Source organism: Podarcis melisellensis, assembly GCF_964234715.1.
Source record: "Podarcis melisellensis genome assembly, chromosome: 11".
NCBI lineage: Eukaryota > Metazoa > Chordata > Lepidosauria > Squamata > Lacertidae > Podarcis > Podarcis melisellensis.
The window spans coordinates 52,919,310-52,936,158 of NC_138543.1; the positions used below are offsets into that span (position 1 = coordinate 52,919,310).

Below are 16,849 nucleotides of genomic sequence, written 5' to 3' on the forward strand. Positions count from 1 at the left end.
TAGATGAATCTTTAACCTGATCCCGAAGACTTGGCTATTCTATAGTGTGCACCTGAGAACACTTAACACTTCCCAGAACACTCTGCAACGTGCAAGGGTTTCACAGCAGAAGCACAAAAATTTGACAGCAAGCAAATTATACAGCGTCCCCTGGGAAGCAGGACTGAGTGTCTGATGCTGCAGAATTGCCAAACCTAAGCAGGTGCAAAAATGATCAGGATCTACTGGAAACCCCGTGTAGAAATCAGATATCTTTCTGGTTTTTAAAAGGATTTAAAATAGCTTGTAAAGTATTTAAATCGTCAGATGTAAAGTATTTAAATCGTCAGATTTAAATCCCTCTTACACACTGAGGTTTTTTTCCTGCAATGCCCACTTAACTGTATTAATGTGGGCCCAATTTCTTCACGATGTGATATACTTCATTTAGCTAATGCATGCATAACTGGGGTTTTTTAAAAAGAGAGAGGGAGGGAGTGTTTTTTGTATAAATTTTATATTATAGGGGAGGAATCTGATAATTAAGTAATTCTGTGATTTGGTCATCATTCAGATGGTGTGCATAATATATAGCTATGCTGTTAAGAAGTCAGGTTTTCTGAAAGGTTTTCTCTCCTGCTCACAGATCTGAAGCCCCAGATGGTCTCTGCCACGGTGCCCTGTCTTCCTGCCTACATCCTTTACATGTGTATCAGGCATGCAGATTATAGTAACGATGACCATAAAGTGCACTCCTTGCTTACCTCTACCATCAATGGCATTAAAAAAGTATTAAAGGTAAAAACAAAGCAAAACCCTAACACCTAACTTCAGGGTTTTTCTAATGGGAACAAATTGCCTGGGGTTTTTGTTTGTTTGTTTGGCTTTGTTCTGATATTATTAGCAAGAAGTGTGACAAGGTTAAACATACAACTGGGTGGTTGGCAGTAGAAGTTTCTAGGGAAAGAATATGCCTGCCCCTCCATCCAGAACTCTAGAAACTTTCTGCATAAACACTGGAGCCTTTAAAGCCATAAGGTTTACCCAGAGAGCCTCTTAGGCAGGCTTCCTCAACCTGGCCCTCCAGATGTTTTGAGACTACAATTCCCATCATCCCTGACCACTGGTCCTGCCAGCTAGGGATCATGGGAGTTGTAGGCCAAAAACATCTGGAGGGCCGAAGTTGAGGAAGCCTGCTCTTAGGCATTTGCAAAAGCATCAGTAGATGTGTCAAGAACTTCACATTCATTCTTTTTCTCATGGCCTTTGCTTGAGAGCTCACAGTTTCTAGACCTTACCCTTCCTACCAGGCCTGGTGTCAGTATCTATGATTTGCCAAGGCCCCAGCATCCTGGCAGGACCTACCAGCACTGACATCTGCCTTGTCCCATTCATGCCAGGCAGCTGAGTCTGTGAGCAGCCATGTTACTTTCCTGCTCTGCTGTGATGCTATCATCAGTCTCCCTGGGGAAAGTACAGCTAGGTGGCTCGTAGCTAGGAACCACTGCCAGATAAGTCGGAGAGCGTCCGCCAAAGGGCACTTTCCCCAGCACCCACCTTAAGCTTGGAGCCAGTCCTGGTACCAGAGAATTTATGCTGCAGACTGAGCAACCCAAAGTCTGAGAGATAGCCATGAAGAGAAAGTTCCAGGCTTTGTTGCAAGCAAGACGTAATTGATCGAACCAGATTTCTTTCAAGGAGGTAATGAAGAAGTCTCATGGGCTCAAGGGATGGCTATTTGTCAGCCCCTCCATTCTTACTGCTTCTCCTCCTGCTACAGCAACACTACCTCCCTAATGGTTCAATGAAAGCATATTTGGAAATAGCAGAATTAAGCATTCCTGCTACAGATATCTAGATCACCTGCCTATAATGGACGTGTGACTAGAAGGATATTGTGACTCCAGGAATTAATCAGGGGGTTTTAAGCAAAACTAACCCATAAAAGCAGAGGCTTCAAGAGGGTTTTCATCATATTTGTTTTTGGTTCTTCGCAGAAACATCACGACGACTTTGAGATGACGTCGTTTTGGCTGGCTAACACCTGCCGCCTTCTACATTGCCTGAAGCAATACAGTGGGGATACGGTGAGCTAAGTGGTTGTGGGAAATGTCACCATGATGGATGTGCACACAGTCTGTCATCTGTAACTTCTCTACTGAAATAAGCACTGCTGCTCCCATTCACTTCAATGGGAACTTGCCATTAAAGGCTAATGCTGAATTGTTTTCAATATCTTTGCAGTATCTTTTATCAGAACAAAGGGGATTTGCAAGAAAAATGTGCAGTGTTGAGTGCAGGATATTACATCTTTTCTCACCCACCACCCCGATTTTCTGTTCTCTTGCCCCACCTGTGGACATATTCTGTTCTCACTGAGCATGCTCAGTTTTTGTTGACTATGTGTGGTGTTTTTGTTCTGTTTTTGGGGTTTCCTCTCCTTCAGGGGTTTATCTAAAGATTGTGCAAATTTGGGTTTCCTCCAGGTCTGTTGATACCTCTATCTATGGACAGCGTCATTTAGCTACACAAGGCTCCACACTAGGAAAATGAGTCCCCTATTAGCATAAAGTTTTTCCCCCTCTGCCCTGGAAGCTACAGCTGCTTATTCCCTTGAGTTTAACTTCAGTAGATCTAGAATAACAACAACAAAAATGCCTTTAGATCGTTTCCAGAAGCAGGATGGGTGGGTGGACTTAGCCAAAATGCCTTTTCCCTATTTGCCTATTTTTATTTAAGTATATCAACATGAAAATATGCCGGTGTGTGTGCTGTGCATCAGGCATCCTGCCCAGCAGGAGGATTCTGGTATCTCTCCTCATTCCAGAACACAATGTACAGGAGCGGGTCGCACTGTGGTCTAAACCACCAAGCCTCTTGGGCTTGCCGATCGGAAGGTCGGTGGTTCAAATCTGTGTGATGGGGTGAGCTCCTGTTGCTCTGTCCCAGTTCCTGCCAACCTAGCAGTTCGAAAGCACGCCAGTGCAAGTAGATAAATAGGTACCGCTGCACTTTGAAGGTAAATGGCGTTTCCGTGCACTCTGGCTTCCATCACGGTGTTCCATTGCGCCAGAAGTGGTTTAGTCATGCTGGCCGCATGACCCGGAAAGCTGTTCTGTGGACAAATGCCGACTCCTTCAGCCTGAAAGCGAGATGAGCGCCACAACCCCATAGTCGCCTTTGACTGGACTTACCCGTCCAGGTGTCCTTTACCTTTACCTTCATCCCAGAACATGCTGCCCATTGCAGGTATCAAATTCATACCTGCACCAAGCAGCTAATGAAATGCTCAAGACCTGGTAGTCACTAGAACTTCTCCAGTGAAAGAGACCCTCTCCTGCCATAGATCAAGGGCTCCATAGATCAAGCAGTAAGGCAGAACACTCCCATCTACACAGTTCCTGCTTAGTCGTCATCGGGAACTCGGTTTGCCTGTCACAAACCTGCAAATGGGCAGTGGGCAGCAATGACCCTGAGATCTGGCCAAAAAGCCCAAGCCTTTCTCAGGGTCGTGTTTGGAAGAGTCTGCTTTGGTTTACATGTCAGCAAACCAGTCGTGGCTAAATGTCTCCCTTTTGTTGCTCTCCCTTTTTTTTAGGGTTTTATGACCCAGAATACTGTGAAGCAGAATGAACATTGCCTGAAGAACTTCGACCTCACGGAGTATCGCCAGATCCTGAGTGATCTTTCCATTCAGATCTACCAGCAGCTCATTAAAATTGCAGAAGGCGTCTTGCAGCCCATGATAGGTGAAACACCAGTGCTCATATTTAACTCAGCCCAGTGGTGCATTTGAGGGCACCCTGAATTAAACTGGGAAATGGAATCCAACAGAAGCAGACCCATGTCCATAATATTCGGGGTGACCAATACCTTCTACCAAGTTACCCAGTGGGCACAGCGCCCCAAACAGCACATCTTACTCATTTCAGTAGGGTTGGCAGTGAAGAAGTTCTTGGTGGTTTGTGCACATTATCAGCCAGTTTGGGCATCATGTTTTCATCCGCGGAAACTATTTTTGGAGTTGTTGCTAGGGAGGAATGTATGCAAGAGAACTGAAAATCCTTGTGGTTTTTTAAGCACGGATCTGAAACCAGAACCTGGCAGGCATCCAATGGGGATTATCTGTGCCTATGAGTTTTCCCACTACAATCCCTTCACAGGAATTTAAACGTTAATTGCACAGGAATCCCTACCATGATTCCTGAAATTTCACTAGGCCTATGCATTTTCATAGTCGCGAGGCCTAGAAACTTGTTTGGGGTGGGTAGCAAATGCTGACATTTGTACAGTCCTGAGGCCTTTGCTCAGTACTCAGTTCCACATGATTTCAGTTTCATCTAGGAGTATTAATTTTACCTTTCCTTGCCTCCCTTTTCCACCTGTGTTACGCAGGGGCTTAAAATACGGAAGTTACTCAAACTTCATGCTGGGGCTGTGTATTTATGATACCTCTGTGCAGAGGTGTTTGTAATTTTTACAGTATGTTAATTGAGTTCCAACCCATCCTGTTACCCACACCATTTCCCCGTGCTTTATAACCATTAAGTAATTAATCCTCCCCAACCCCGACGCAGGAGGAATGCTGCATAAAATTATCCATCCCTATGCCAAGAGCGAGAAGATTAATCTGACAAAGGAAGTCTTCCTTGGTGCTAGGTGAAAGTTCCTTCTACTCATTGCTCCCTCTGGGCTACCAGAGCGCTGTGTTCATTTGCCACTAGAACCACCACAGCCCATTACTATCCACTCATGGGACTGAAATGCAAATTGCCTGCAATTTAAAGATGCGGTTTGCGGTGATTTAGAGGCAGGCAGACCTGTGTAGCTGGATAGGTGGGTGGAGGCATTTAGAAAAACTCGGCACTGAAACACAAGCATTTCAGGTTTCTCAAGACACCTAGTTTGCTTTTTGCAAATACCATATTATTTGCTCTATAAGACTCACCTTTTCCCTCCTAAAAAGTAAGGGGAAATGTGTGTGCGTCTTATGGAGTCAATGCAGGCTGTGCAGCTATCCCAGAAGCCAGAACAGCAAGAGGGATTGCTGCTTTCACTGCGCAGCTATCCCTCTTGGTGTTCTGGCTTCTGAGATTCAGAATATTTTTTTTCTTGTTTTCCTCCTCCAAAAACTAGGTGCGTCTTATGGTCTGGTGCGTCTTATAGAGTGACAAATATGGTAACTTCTTTCCTTCCCAGTGACGGCGGTGTTAGAAAACGAGAGCATCCAGGGTCTGTCAGGCGTGAAGCCAATGGGCTACCGCAAGCGGACCTCCAGCATGGGGGACAGCGACAACTTCTACACCTTGGAGGCCATCATCCGCCAGCTGAACACGTTCCACAGCGTCATGTACGACCAGGGCCTTGACCCCGAGATCATCCAGCAGGCTGTGAAGCAGCTCTTCTACATGATCAATGCGGTGGCCCTGAACAATCTGCTGCTGAGGAAGGATGTCTGCTCATGGAGCACAGGCATGCAACTCAGGTGGGCTTCAGGCCAAAGCACATGATCATGCGTAGTCACCCTTCCCAAAGGCTGCACGTCTCCCAATGCCACCATTTTGCTTCTCCCAGTAATAATAATAATAATAATAAATTTTTATTTAAACCCCACCCTTCCTAGTTCAAAAACTGGGCTCAGGACGGCTAGCAACCAATTTAAAACACTTGATTATAAAAGCAGCATAAAATACAGTATAAAAACATGAATAACTCTAAAATTCAAAAATCAGTTTAGGGGAAATAAGCATTAGATAATCCCCAGGGCTAGCTGGCTGAATTGGCCCTACTTGGGCCAGCGAGGAGGCCAGGGGAGAATTAGCTGTGGGGTCTCAGAGTGGGTGATCTTCATAAAAGGGGAGGGGGAGGGAAGAGAAGGGAAATAGAAGATCAGGCTGAATACAAATTAAAGGCCATGCGGAATAGCTCTTGTCTTACAGGCCCGATGGAAGGAGGTTAAATCCTGAAGGGCCCTAGTCTTATGGGACAGAGCATTCCACCAGGTCGGAGCCATCACTGAAAAGGCCCTGGTGGAGGATAGTCTGACTTCCTTAGGGCCCGGAACCTCTAAACTATGGTTATTCATGAATCTTAAGGTCCTCTGCAGGGCATACCAGGAGAGGCAGTCCCATAGATACCAGTTTTTCAGGAGGAAGAAGGGACGTAGTACGCACTGCCTCACCAAGAAAATGTGGGAGCATTGTGTGTGCCATCCCTGGTGCAGTAGCGCAATCATACCAGTTGCTGCGGCTTTAGCTCATCTCTCATGCTGTGTAGATTATCTTCGGGAGTCAGTCGCTACAGAGGAGCACACCCAGGGGTCTCTTTTGCCTTGGGAAACTCAAATCTTCTCAGCCACTTTAAGAGGCAACCTGCCATGTTTGAAACATTTCCTCTTCCTCCTCCTATTATTATTATTTTTATAATTATGGCCTTCTTGTGTCGGTCCAGGTTTAACATCAGCCAGCTGGAGGAATGGTTGCGAGGAAAGAATCTACAACAGAGCGGGGCTGCCAAGACCATGGAGCCTCTGATCCAGGCAGCACAGCTCCTGCAGCTCAAGAAGAAGACCTCAGAAGATGCGGAGGCAATATGTTCCTTATGCACAGCCCTCACCACACAGCAGGTAAGGGGGTGAAGGGATCCATTGATTTACTTGTTTATGAGGTCAAAGTCTTAACAAAAGACTTGACAAAGCCAAACACAAGATTGTTTTGCTGTCCCAAAAAAACCCACCCACACCGTTTTTAAGCTCACAACATCCTTGTGAGATAGGACAAGCTGAGAGAGGTTGAATAGCTCAGGGACGTGGGTGGCACTGTGGGTTAAACCAGAGCCTAGGACTTGCCGATCAGAAGGTCAGCGGTTCGAATCCCCACGACGGGGTGAGCTCCCATTGCTCAGTCCCTGCTCCTGCCAACCTAGCAGTTCGAAAGCACGTCAAAGTGCAAGTAGATAAATAGGTACCGCTCTGACGGGAAGGTAAACAGCATTTCCGTGCACTGCTCTGGTTCGCCAGAAGCGGCTTAGTCATGCTGGCCACATGACCCGGAAGCTGTACTGGCTCGCTTGGCCAGTAAAGCGAGATGAGCGCCGCAACCCCAGAGTCGGTCACGAGTGGACCTCATGGTCAGGGGTCCCTTTACCTTTACCTTACTGGTGAGCTTGAAGGCCAAACAAGAATTTGACCCTGGATCTCCCCAAGTCCCCTCTGAGTTTATTACCCCCTCAGGCAAAGGAAAGCATTTACAGAAGAAAAATCACTGGGCAGCTGTTGCAAATGTTAAGCACCCACTCCTACCTGGAAGCATCTAACCTTCCCCTCCCTACCCAGGTTGGGTGCCCTGTGTTATCCTTGCAGCTTGTAGTTACACCCTTAGTTCCTAAGTTTTCTCCCTCTTTCCTTGAGAGAAGTGGCTACGTTATTTTCAAAAAAGGGTGATGCACGGCGCACAGCATCAATTCAGCTACTCTGTGTATGCCCCCTCCTCTAAGCCTCTGTCTTATTTTCCTGTCCACAGATTGTAAAAATACTCAATCTCTACACTCCCGTGAATGAATTTGAAGAGCGTGTGACAGTAGCCTTCATAAGAAACATTCAGGTGAGTGCTCCAACAGACAGCCATTGAGAAGTTCTATCTCTGCCTCACAGAAAAACCAACCATGTGTGTTTTCTAAATGGCAGAGCTTTTAAAGCCTTGGTTCAGGAGCAGATCACAGGAATACAAAAGCATTTATATTGCCTTTTTTTAAACCCAAGATGCTCAGTTTCCCTCCCCCTCCTACTAGTACCTTTTCTGTGCAGCGTCACTCAGAGGCACACAAGGCAATTGGTGTAGCCCAGTTCTATTTATTTCAAATAGCAATGACTCTCCACAGTCTTAGCTCAAGATCTTTCCAGGCCTGTGTGGTGTAGTGGGTGAGAGCGGTAGTCTTGTAATCTGGGGAACCGGGTTCGCGTTTGCGCTCCTCCACATGCAGCTGCTGGGTGACCTTGGGCCAGTCACACTTCTCTGAAGTCTCTCAGCCTCACTCACCTCACAGAGTGTTTGTTGTGGGGGAGGAAGGGAAAGGAGAATGTTAGCCGCTTTGAGACTCCTTAAAGGGAGTGAAAGGCGGGATATCAAATCCAAACTCCTCCTCTTCTTCTTCTTCTTCTTCTTCTTCTTCTTCTTCTTCTTCTTAACTCCTTGCACACTTGGAGGTTGTTGCAAAATGCTTTTATCACAGACAAGGCCAACAGTGAGAGGGGCGCCATGTATCTTTGACCTGTAGAAGCAATATTGGAAACATTGCCAGATTTCCTCCTGGCTTCCTACCTTGGAAAATATGCCCTTCAAATCACAGAGGGCTGCAGATTTGGGAATGGTGACTTTCTGGAGGGGTTGGAGCTTTTCAGCATCCACAACCACATATACCCTCCCTTCTGTGATTCTAATCTTTTGAGGGAAAAGAATAGCTGAATAGTAGCTTTTCTTGGCACATAGATTTGGTTCCTATGACCCAGAGTCCTGGCATAGAATAATGGATCAAAATCCAATATGATTGGCCGTTTAGACCAAAAGTTTTACAATTAGCCACTTGATGAAAAGATTTGGTCTCAGAAGGTTTTTGGTAAATACGAACGATTCACCAAACAGTTCTTTTCTTTGGCTTTTATCAGTCAATCAATTTGCAGTATTTGACTGCTCAGTTGACTACCATGGCAACCAGATAAGTGTTAGTACTCATTCCCCTCTTCCAGCTGCAGAAAACCAACTGAGGATGAGGCTGGTCTCAACCACACAGCTGTTCCAACCTGAACTCTGCTGCATTTTGTCTGTTTGCTGATGTTTATGTTTTCTTCCCCACCCCCTTGCCCCCAATTTCTTGTAGGCAAATTTGCAAGAGCGGAATGAACCTCCACAGCTACTGTTAGACTTCAAGTTCATGTTCCCTGTACTGTTTCCATTCAACCCTTCTTCTCTAACCATGGACTCGATCCACATCCCCGCTTCTCTCGGCCTGGAATTCCTCAACAGAGTTTGAAGATACTATATTGACTCCCAGCCAATTGACTTCCTAAGCAAAAAAGCAAAAAGTGGAATTTAAGGATCTCTTCAAATGTGGACCAAATGATGGTTGATGAACCAATACACTTTAGCGAATCAGTGCTGAATTGTATAGCATAAGAAACTAATCTTGTATTTTTGGTTGGATGCTTTTTGGTTTGTATGGAGGGGATTTTTTTGGGGGGGGGAGGCAGATTTTGCTGCTAAGAATACTTGAAACAAGTGGGGGGTTTGTACCACTTGATACCATGCTAAAAATATTCTTTCCCTGCTGCCATTAAGGCACCAGCACTGGTAAATGGAGTAACTATTTTCATTTTCTTACGTTGTGGTTTGAGAAATTCTATCTTGAAATAATAGAAAGAAGCTTTCATGACCATGCATCGTAACGTCGTCCATGGTTATGGGGCTCGCTTGCACATACTGAACTTCAATTTCTGCCGCTGCCCTTCATTTTTAAAATGATTGTTTCCGGAAATAAAGTTGCAGTAGGCCAAACCAAGAATTAATTATGTAGTCCGAAAGGAAATTTAACTGGTGGAGGGAACAATGCTTTTTCCTTGCATCTGGGGCACAAGAAGATGGTTACAGTTGTTGTCCCAGCTCCATCAAAGGCAACTTTGTACAGACCATAACCTAGAAGCGGTCAGTGGGGCAGTTCCAGCCTGCCTTCAGTATATTCAGTGTCCATAAATATTTTGTCCACGTGCCACACTGAGAAAGAGGAAAAGTCACGGACCCAGAAACCTCTGCAGGAGTTTGGCCCTGTAATTACAACTCCACTGCAGACTCCTGCAGGTTACTCGGACCAATCCAAAATCTTTATGCCTCTTTTATCCTGTGAATATGTATGAGAACACATTGCTTTTACTGTGATTGTGAGAAAAGATAGATAGGGGTACAAGGTCCAAAATACTTCACAAAAAGGTCAGTTCCTTGTTATCATAGTTGAGTAGTCCTTACAGTTACTAGTGGCAGCGCCAATCTGCAGGACAGATTCCTTGGCCATGTTAGGAATCATTGTGAAGTCAAGTCAAGATACAGTCTGGCAGAGTTTCCATAGGACTGGCTGGGCAAGCTGAATGGAAGGTTTGCCTTCAACCAACTTTGTGATTTGTTTCCAAGCCAGTTATGGAGGGCAGTTGCTTCATACCATGGAAAAAGTTGTGTGATACCATATCTGATTGGGTAGCAAAGTGCTGGTTGGCAGGAAGGCCTTTTGGGAGAAATAGAATGAGATATTAGCGCTGATGACCTTGCATCGTTACCAGCAATTTGAAGCAAACCAGAATGGGTAGGGAAATTATTTTAACTTCCTAACATGGCACTAATATGCAATAGCGTTAGCAGCACCGCTTCCCCATCAGAGACTCGATTGCCTAATGAAACATGGCTTAAGAAACTGGATCTGCCCGAGCTCAGTGCACTGACACACAGTGCTTTTAAATAAGCAGGCAATGCACTGGTAACCATGACTTGCCATTACACGCAAACCAGGAAACTATGGTTAATGGTTTCCAAACAACCCAGGATCTGGAAGCCAATGTTAAACCATGGCTTGGTATCCTGGCTTGTTTGAAAGACATTCACCATACTTTCTAGGTTTGCACATGATAGGAAGCCATGGTTAACTGCAGCTTCCTGACGTAATTCCCTGCCTGTGCAAAGGGAAGAGGGAAGTGGCTGCATGCGTATCCTCACTTACCAAGCCAGGATGTGAACCAGTGTAACAAATAGAAACTGTTTCACCAATATGGTTTTTAATCTTTGAGTAAATAGCTTTCTCAACTCTCTATTGTTTTGACATTAAAGTACACCTGCAATTCCTACCTATTCAGTTGCTTTCAAAACTATTAAGCTTTGCAAAGGCAACACTCAACCTACTATCAGATAGCATCAGAAATGCAGAACAGCTTTCTGCAACTTGAACTTAGGCAGCTAGCCAATTCTAAGAGGGAGATTTTAACTGCTGCAAAGCTAATACCCAGCTTGCGAAGTATCTCCCTTATAATAGAATACAGTTTTTACCAACGGACTGGTCCTACACATTCTGATCTGATTCAGAAAAGAACTGGAGTACTTGCCCATTTCTAGCAGGTGATGAGTCCCAAGGGTCACTGCTCTCTTTTTTAAAAGTTCAGCAGTCTGCATATTGAGGTACTGCTGATTCAGGCTACGTTGCTCAACACCTTGCAGTACCGAGTCCTTGGAAGAACAACATGCAGAGAGTGGGAGGAACAAGTAAAGTCCTGCAGTCAACTTATACACAAAAATCGTCTCTCTCACTCCGCATTTCTAATGTGCACTTACAAATCCGCTGCTGCAACACTGCAGTGTATTAACATCGCAGTTGAACAGAGGTTATAATACAAAATGGAACTATTCTGGGGACCATGGTTTAATATAGCTTTTCATATTTCTAATTCATAAACCAGTAACTATGGCAAGTAACGATTGCTTCAGCATGCACTTGAGACATTACTCCTTCAGCTGAATATTGCTTCAGTTCTACAGTGCCTTGAGCTTCTGTTTGGTAGTTTTTTGCCCCTGCCAAAGGTGCCCAGTTAGGTTTCAGCCAGTCTCATGGCACCTGCTGTGGTGAAATTACCCAATGCTCCAGTCAAGGGAATCCTCCCCTGACACACACGCACCCCCATTCATACCCCACTTGGGCATAGAAAGTGCCAGTTCTCATGGCAAACTTTGCCTCTTTCTCTTGTGACTTCCTGCATGCGGCAAACCAATGTTGGACAGAGCCTTTCCCCAGCAGTTGCCATGACTGACGCCTTGTGCTTAGGCATGCCAGCTTTGTGGGTTTGAAGCTTGATAGAATAAGGAAGCACACAGTAAGTATGTTGCCTTCACTGAACAAAGCCATTCTTCTCCTTGACCTTGGCAAACAACTTTCTTTATACCACAACTGTCTCTTTCCAGCATGATTGAAGAGATTTCCTTTGAAGTTTCTTTTTAAAATAATAAATTCCAGGCACTTCTTTTTTTCTTTAGCCAGTGCACAGTAATGGCCAATTAAATGACATAAAAGCAAGAATAGCAGCACCCAAGCCACAGTCGGTACTGCAGCAGCCAGGTAATTTTCTTTCTGCATTATGTTCTCTTCCCAGGATCAAATCTTCCATTTCCCTTACAATCAGCCTGAGGTTGGGGCACTCTGCCAGTTGTGATGAACGAGAGCATTTGCCCCCTTAAATGTCGGGGGGAGGCGAACTGGGTGACTGCTCCTGATTTCTCCAGTGCAATGCAGAATTTAGTGTTGTCCTGCACTCTAGACTAAGCAGAAAGTATGTGTTCACACAGTTTCTCTAGTTGCACCTGTTTCTGTGTATCCAGTTGTGCAATTTTTTTAAGTGTTCCAGCTGCAACTGAATCACCATGCATTGCTAACCATAATTCTAACCAGGTAGGCTAACTGAAAGGGAGCTGCAGAACCCACTTTCACAGTGATCCTAGAAAACGTATTTATAAAATGTGGCTAATGTTCTTCCTGAGGATAATGGTATTTCACTACAGCACTGCAAGGAGAATTTATTTATATTATGTATTATATCTGTGTATATTTTAAAAATCTAACTGTTAGTATAGAAAGAAATATGAACTGAGTAAATAACTGTAATATTTAACTGCAAAAGATTTTCAGAAGGATCTCATGTTAAATATATTTGATGTATGTAATTTTTATGTTATCTGTTTTTAAGATATCTTGGGACTTACTTTTTAAAAAGCCAATTCACTGGTATTGCCCTGCACAAACATGCCTTCTCTCTCTTCCTCATCAGCCATTTAAATGTCATTTAAAACTCTTTAGCACAGTTCAAAAAGGTGGTTGGTGTCATTTATTTCATCATTTTAAAATATTTCTGATAGAGTACTTTCCCACTGTGTGCCTTTTCACCATTATTCTCAATCACTATTTTTTCAAGACTGAGTGTTAATAATTCTGGGGAAACCTTTAAATGTCACCAAAAATTGCCTTTGGAGTTGTAAGTAGACAGTAGACACTGGAAATTTTGAAGTAGACATGTTCAAAAGTCCATGAAGCAAGTTCAGTATTCACTGCAAACAATAGATGCAGTCTAGCAATTGCACAGAATCCAAACTGGGTTTAATGGCCTTTCCCCAAGCAGTTTTCTAAGCCTCCACCCCATACATGACTTTTTAAAGGGAAATGTGTCCAAAAGTGTGGATGTGCAGACATTGATGCTTGCTCACACACACCCCCTTTTGCTAACATGAAAAACCCTGCTTTGTAGGAACACACATTCATAATTAATCAGCACACATATTAACAGCAAAAAATAAATTTTAAAAATGCATTCAGACCCACAAATTGAGAAAGGGGGGGGGGAGAATGCAGCATATATTACATTCCTCATAATAAAGGGCAAATGAATGGGGATAGCAATCAAATTAGCAATGTTGAAGATCCCCTAGCAATGAATAGCCCAGCATGTAACTTCTCCATACTTAGTCCAGCTAGTATGGGAAGAACACGTCACCAGTGAGCAACTTAAGGATTTTTTTTTCCTGAGTCATTAATTCATAATTATGTGTCAGTTAAATTTGGGCAATGGATCTTTTTATAACTATTGGAACTGCCCCCAGAGACGAATTCATGTGTGAAATTCTTACTATAGGAATTAGCTGATGATCATGTGCTGATGAAGCAGTCATTGATCGCTATTCCATGAATGGTGCCATAGCTAGCAAAAAACAACAACCACCCAACACACTTTTGTTACTCCCTTCCTTCCAGCAATGAGATCGCAGGTTGAGAAAGGGGAGTTACAAAGTTTTTCTATGCAGCAGCAGGAACATATCAACTGAGGCTGAAAGAAATCTGCAGCCACGACCAGCTAGAAGGTAGACATCTCTCTTTGTCATCTCTTCCTTCAGCAGCAGACTTCCAGAGAGAGAAGGGAGCATTTCAATTTTCTAGACTTGGCAGAAATCCTATAAAGTCATTGAACTTCTTGAGGCTGATTCCCACACTGTTTGGGTGGGTGCGGACTTGGTTTTGATCTGTGCTGGCTTTATTTTTGTCACTTCTTTAGGACAAGGGTGACTAACCTGAGGCACTCCAATTCCTGTCAGCCCCCAACCATCATGCCAAATGGTCATCGACACTGGGAGTGGTAGTCCAAAAATAGCTGGAGAGCTACAGGTTAGCCTCCTCTGCTCAAGGCTTCAAATTACTGTACTATAATGCAATAAACAGGAGTTCAGAACAGGGTGTCTGCACAACATCATATATATGTTCAATGAACATGGACAGTTTGCATTGAATCTAAACCCCCAAAGCAAATTGGCTGGCTGTGCCCTTGAAACTAATTGTCAGAGCTGGGCATTAGGGTACCCCAGCACCATAACTTTATTTATTGAAGGGAGACTGGTCAGACCTATACCCTATGAAAATCAACAACTGCCAGTGAAATCAGCTATTTGACTACACGATCATGCCTATTTAAAACCATGCTGCAATATTATGTGTGTACCAGGATTAAGACACTGGTAGCAGGCCATGGGTCTATGTGTTCCCTCTTCCCCACTAACTGTTAATCACATTTTTCTATTACATCAGTACCACTGCTAGTTGCAGCTAATGCTTAAGTAGGAACCTTGACTGACACCAGTGGTGACACTGAAACAAAAGTTAAGGCCGGTGGAAATTCACATTGAGGAGAGGAGCACATTCACACAGCCTGCTCTTGAACTCCTGAAACAGGATTAAGAGAACAGAAGCATTACGTTCCTATTGTCCCTTTTAAGATGTTATAGAAATAAAGTATGCAAGAATTTGCAGTGGCTGACCAGGCTGCTGCAAGTGTTTGTAAAGGTGTATTAACACTAAGCCATATTTCCTCTTCATGCCAGCACTACATCAACAACATGGACTTGTTTCTTATTGTCAGACTGCTAAACTGTAATAGGACTGTAATTTTAGTGGTCAGAATGACTTGGTATTATGGATAGCCAGCTACAATAATCCTATAACTGTGCCAATCAAAATATATTTTACAAGCCTGTTTACGCCTGTCTCCTCAACCCATTGGATTTTTATGTACATTTGAAGGTGTAACAGAACCGTTTGCTTTCTGAATTAAGGCTGAATATTTTAAATACAAGCAGCCAATAACATTCCCCTTAAATACTAGAATTGTTCAAAGAACACAAAGGCCTGACAGTAAAAATGGATGTGCAAAAGGGAAATAAGGATTTGCCTAGCAGTGCCCAATCCAGGATTTGCTGTGTGCATGCCGAGTCTTAGTCACCACAGGTTGATAGGCCGGCTGCTCTGAAGGTACTTGAATGACTTTTGAAGGCAAGTCCCAAAAATGTAGATGAAATGATACTGCTGGTAAAAGAAATATTTTTCCATTTTGAACACATCTGTAAACTACACTTTCTGTTTGTAGGAAAACGACAAATAGTCCTGTCCTTCAGCTGTGCATAAAATATTGTGAAATAAATACTTTGGAATATGTGGGAGGCTGTTGGGACTTATTTTCTAGTGCACTGCATTGAAAACGTCGTATTTGCATGAGATTGACAATTCCCATTTCAAAAACGTAATCCTTCTCATGGGCAGAATTGAGGATGAGTTCATATTTTCAGAACGTACCTGGCTAGCTCTCTGACCCTAAACACATCCACCTGTGTTTTTGCCAGTAGGTTGCATGTCTGGTAAAGTATCAGTATACCATTATTTTTTTAAAAAAATTCATATATATATATAACAAATATATATCAGTTGAAGGGTGAGTTTGAGCCCAGAGCAAGCCAGATCCTGATGGCTTCAATTTGGAAGGATGGTGAGAGGATGGGAAAAGGTACTACAATACCTCCTTTTATCCACGTCAGTTCTTCCCCAAAAGCATTTTACAAAAGGTTCTTATCTCTGCACTGCTGTATGCAAGAAATTTGCATCTTGCATGCACAGATACACATATCAACATCCCTGGTTTCATTTGGCAGAATAGCAAAGTACAAGCTGATAGGGAAATATATTTCAGTGTTAAACCTATGATGGACCACAATGTATTTGCATACTGTTTTTTCTTGAACAATTCTATCCTAGGAAACGAAAAAGTACTCTGGCCTTTTGAGAAACAATCCAATTTGAAATGTGAAGACTAGGGCAGGAATACTAAGTAAGGAATCCTTACTTGGGAGTAGGCCCCACTGAACATGATGGGGCTTGTACCTAAATGAACAGGAGGCTTAAGAGGCAGACCTCTGATTATAGGGCTTGTGGTTTTTTTAAATAATTATGGCTTCCAGGGGTTCCTGAATTAACATTTCTGAAGAGCAAACATGATTATAGCAAAGAATTGCCAATAAAACAATTCACATTCCTATTTGGTTCATAGTTGCTTCTGACAGTCCAAAAGCAATAAAGTCAAGCTTATAAAAAATTAAAGTTTAATGGAATAAGGTGTGACAGGGTGAATACCTCTATTCCATCTCTGCAGGGGTACAAGATAGCAACCTGATATCAACCTGTACCCTGTTGAGGCTGTTTAGAGTTGCAGGTTAAAAGCTCTCAGCTGTGCTAGACGAGGTGTGAATTCCATGACACTTTATGGCATATGTGATGGGCCTCCTCAGTGGTAGAAGCTTTATGGATTTCAGCCTTTAATGCTGTTTCAACTACAGTTAAGGAAAATGCAACAAAAGGTCTGTTTTCCCTATTGCTTATAGGGACTCCCTGTAGTGCATCATAGGAAAGCAGGAGAAAAGCTAAGGTGGTTTGAAAAACTCTGGACCATTGCCATAATGGGAGGAACTCACTAACAACCTACGGC

The 16,849-nt window shown here is 43.5% G+C and overlaps 1 protein-coding gene across 3 annotated transcripts in view; it reads left to right on the forward strand.

The window, feature by feature from the left end:
- The window catches only part of MYO5B (myosin VB), a 295,897-nt gene extending 280,369 nt beyond the window's left edge, over positions 1–15,528 (forward strand). For all 3 annotated transcript variants that reach the window (XM_081929539.1, XM_081929540.1, XM_081929541.1), the window contains 7 exons: positions 626–777; positions 1,977–2,066; positions 3,578–3,728; positions 5,179–5,464; positions 6,430–6,604; positions 7,500–7,580; positions 8,854–15,528. In XM_081929539.1, the coding sequence (XP_081785665.1) occupies positions 626–777; positions 1,977–2,066; positions 3,578–3,728; positions 5,179–5,464; positions 6,430–6,604; positions 7,500–7,580; positions 8,854–9,006 (1,088 nt within the window). In that variant the 3' untranslated portion in view covers positions 9,007–15,528. The remainder of the gene's footprint in view (positions 1–625; positions 778–1,976; positions 2,067–3,577; positions 3,729–5,178; positions 5,465–6,429; positions 6,605–7,499; positions 7,581–8,853) is intronic.
- Positions 15,529–16,849: the final 1,321 nt, after the last annotated feature.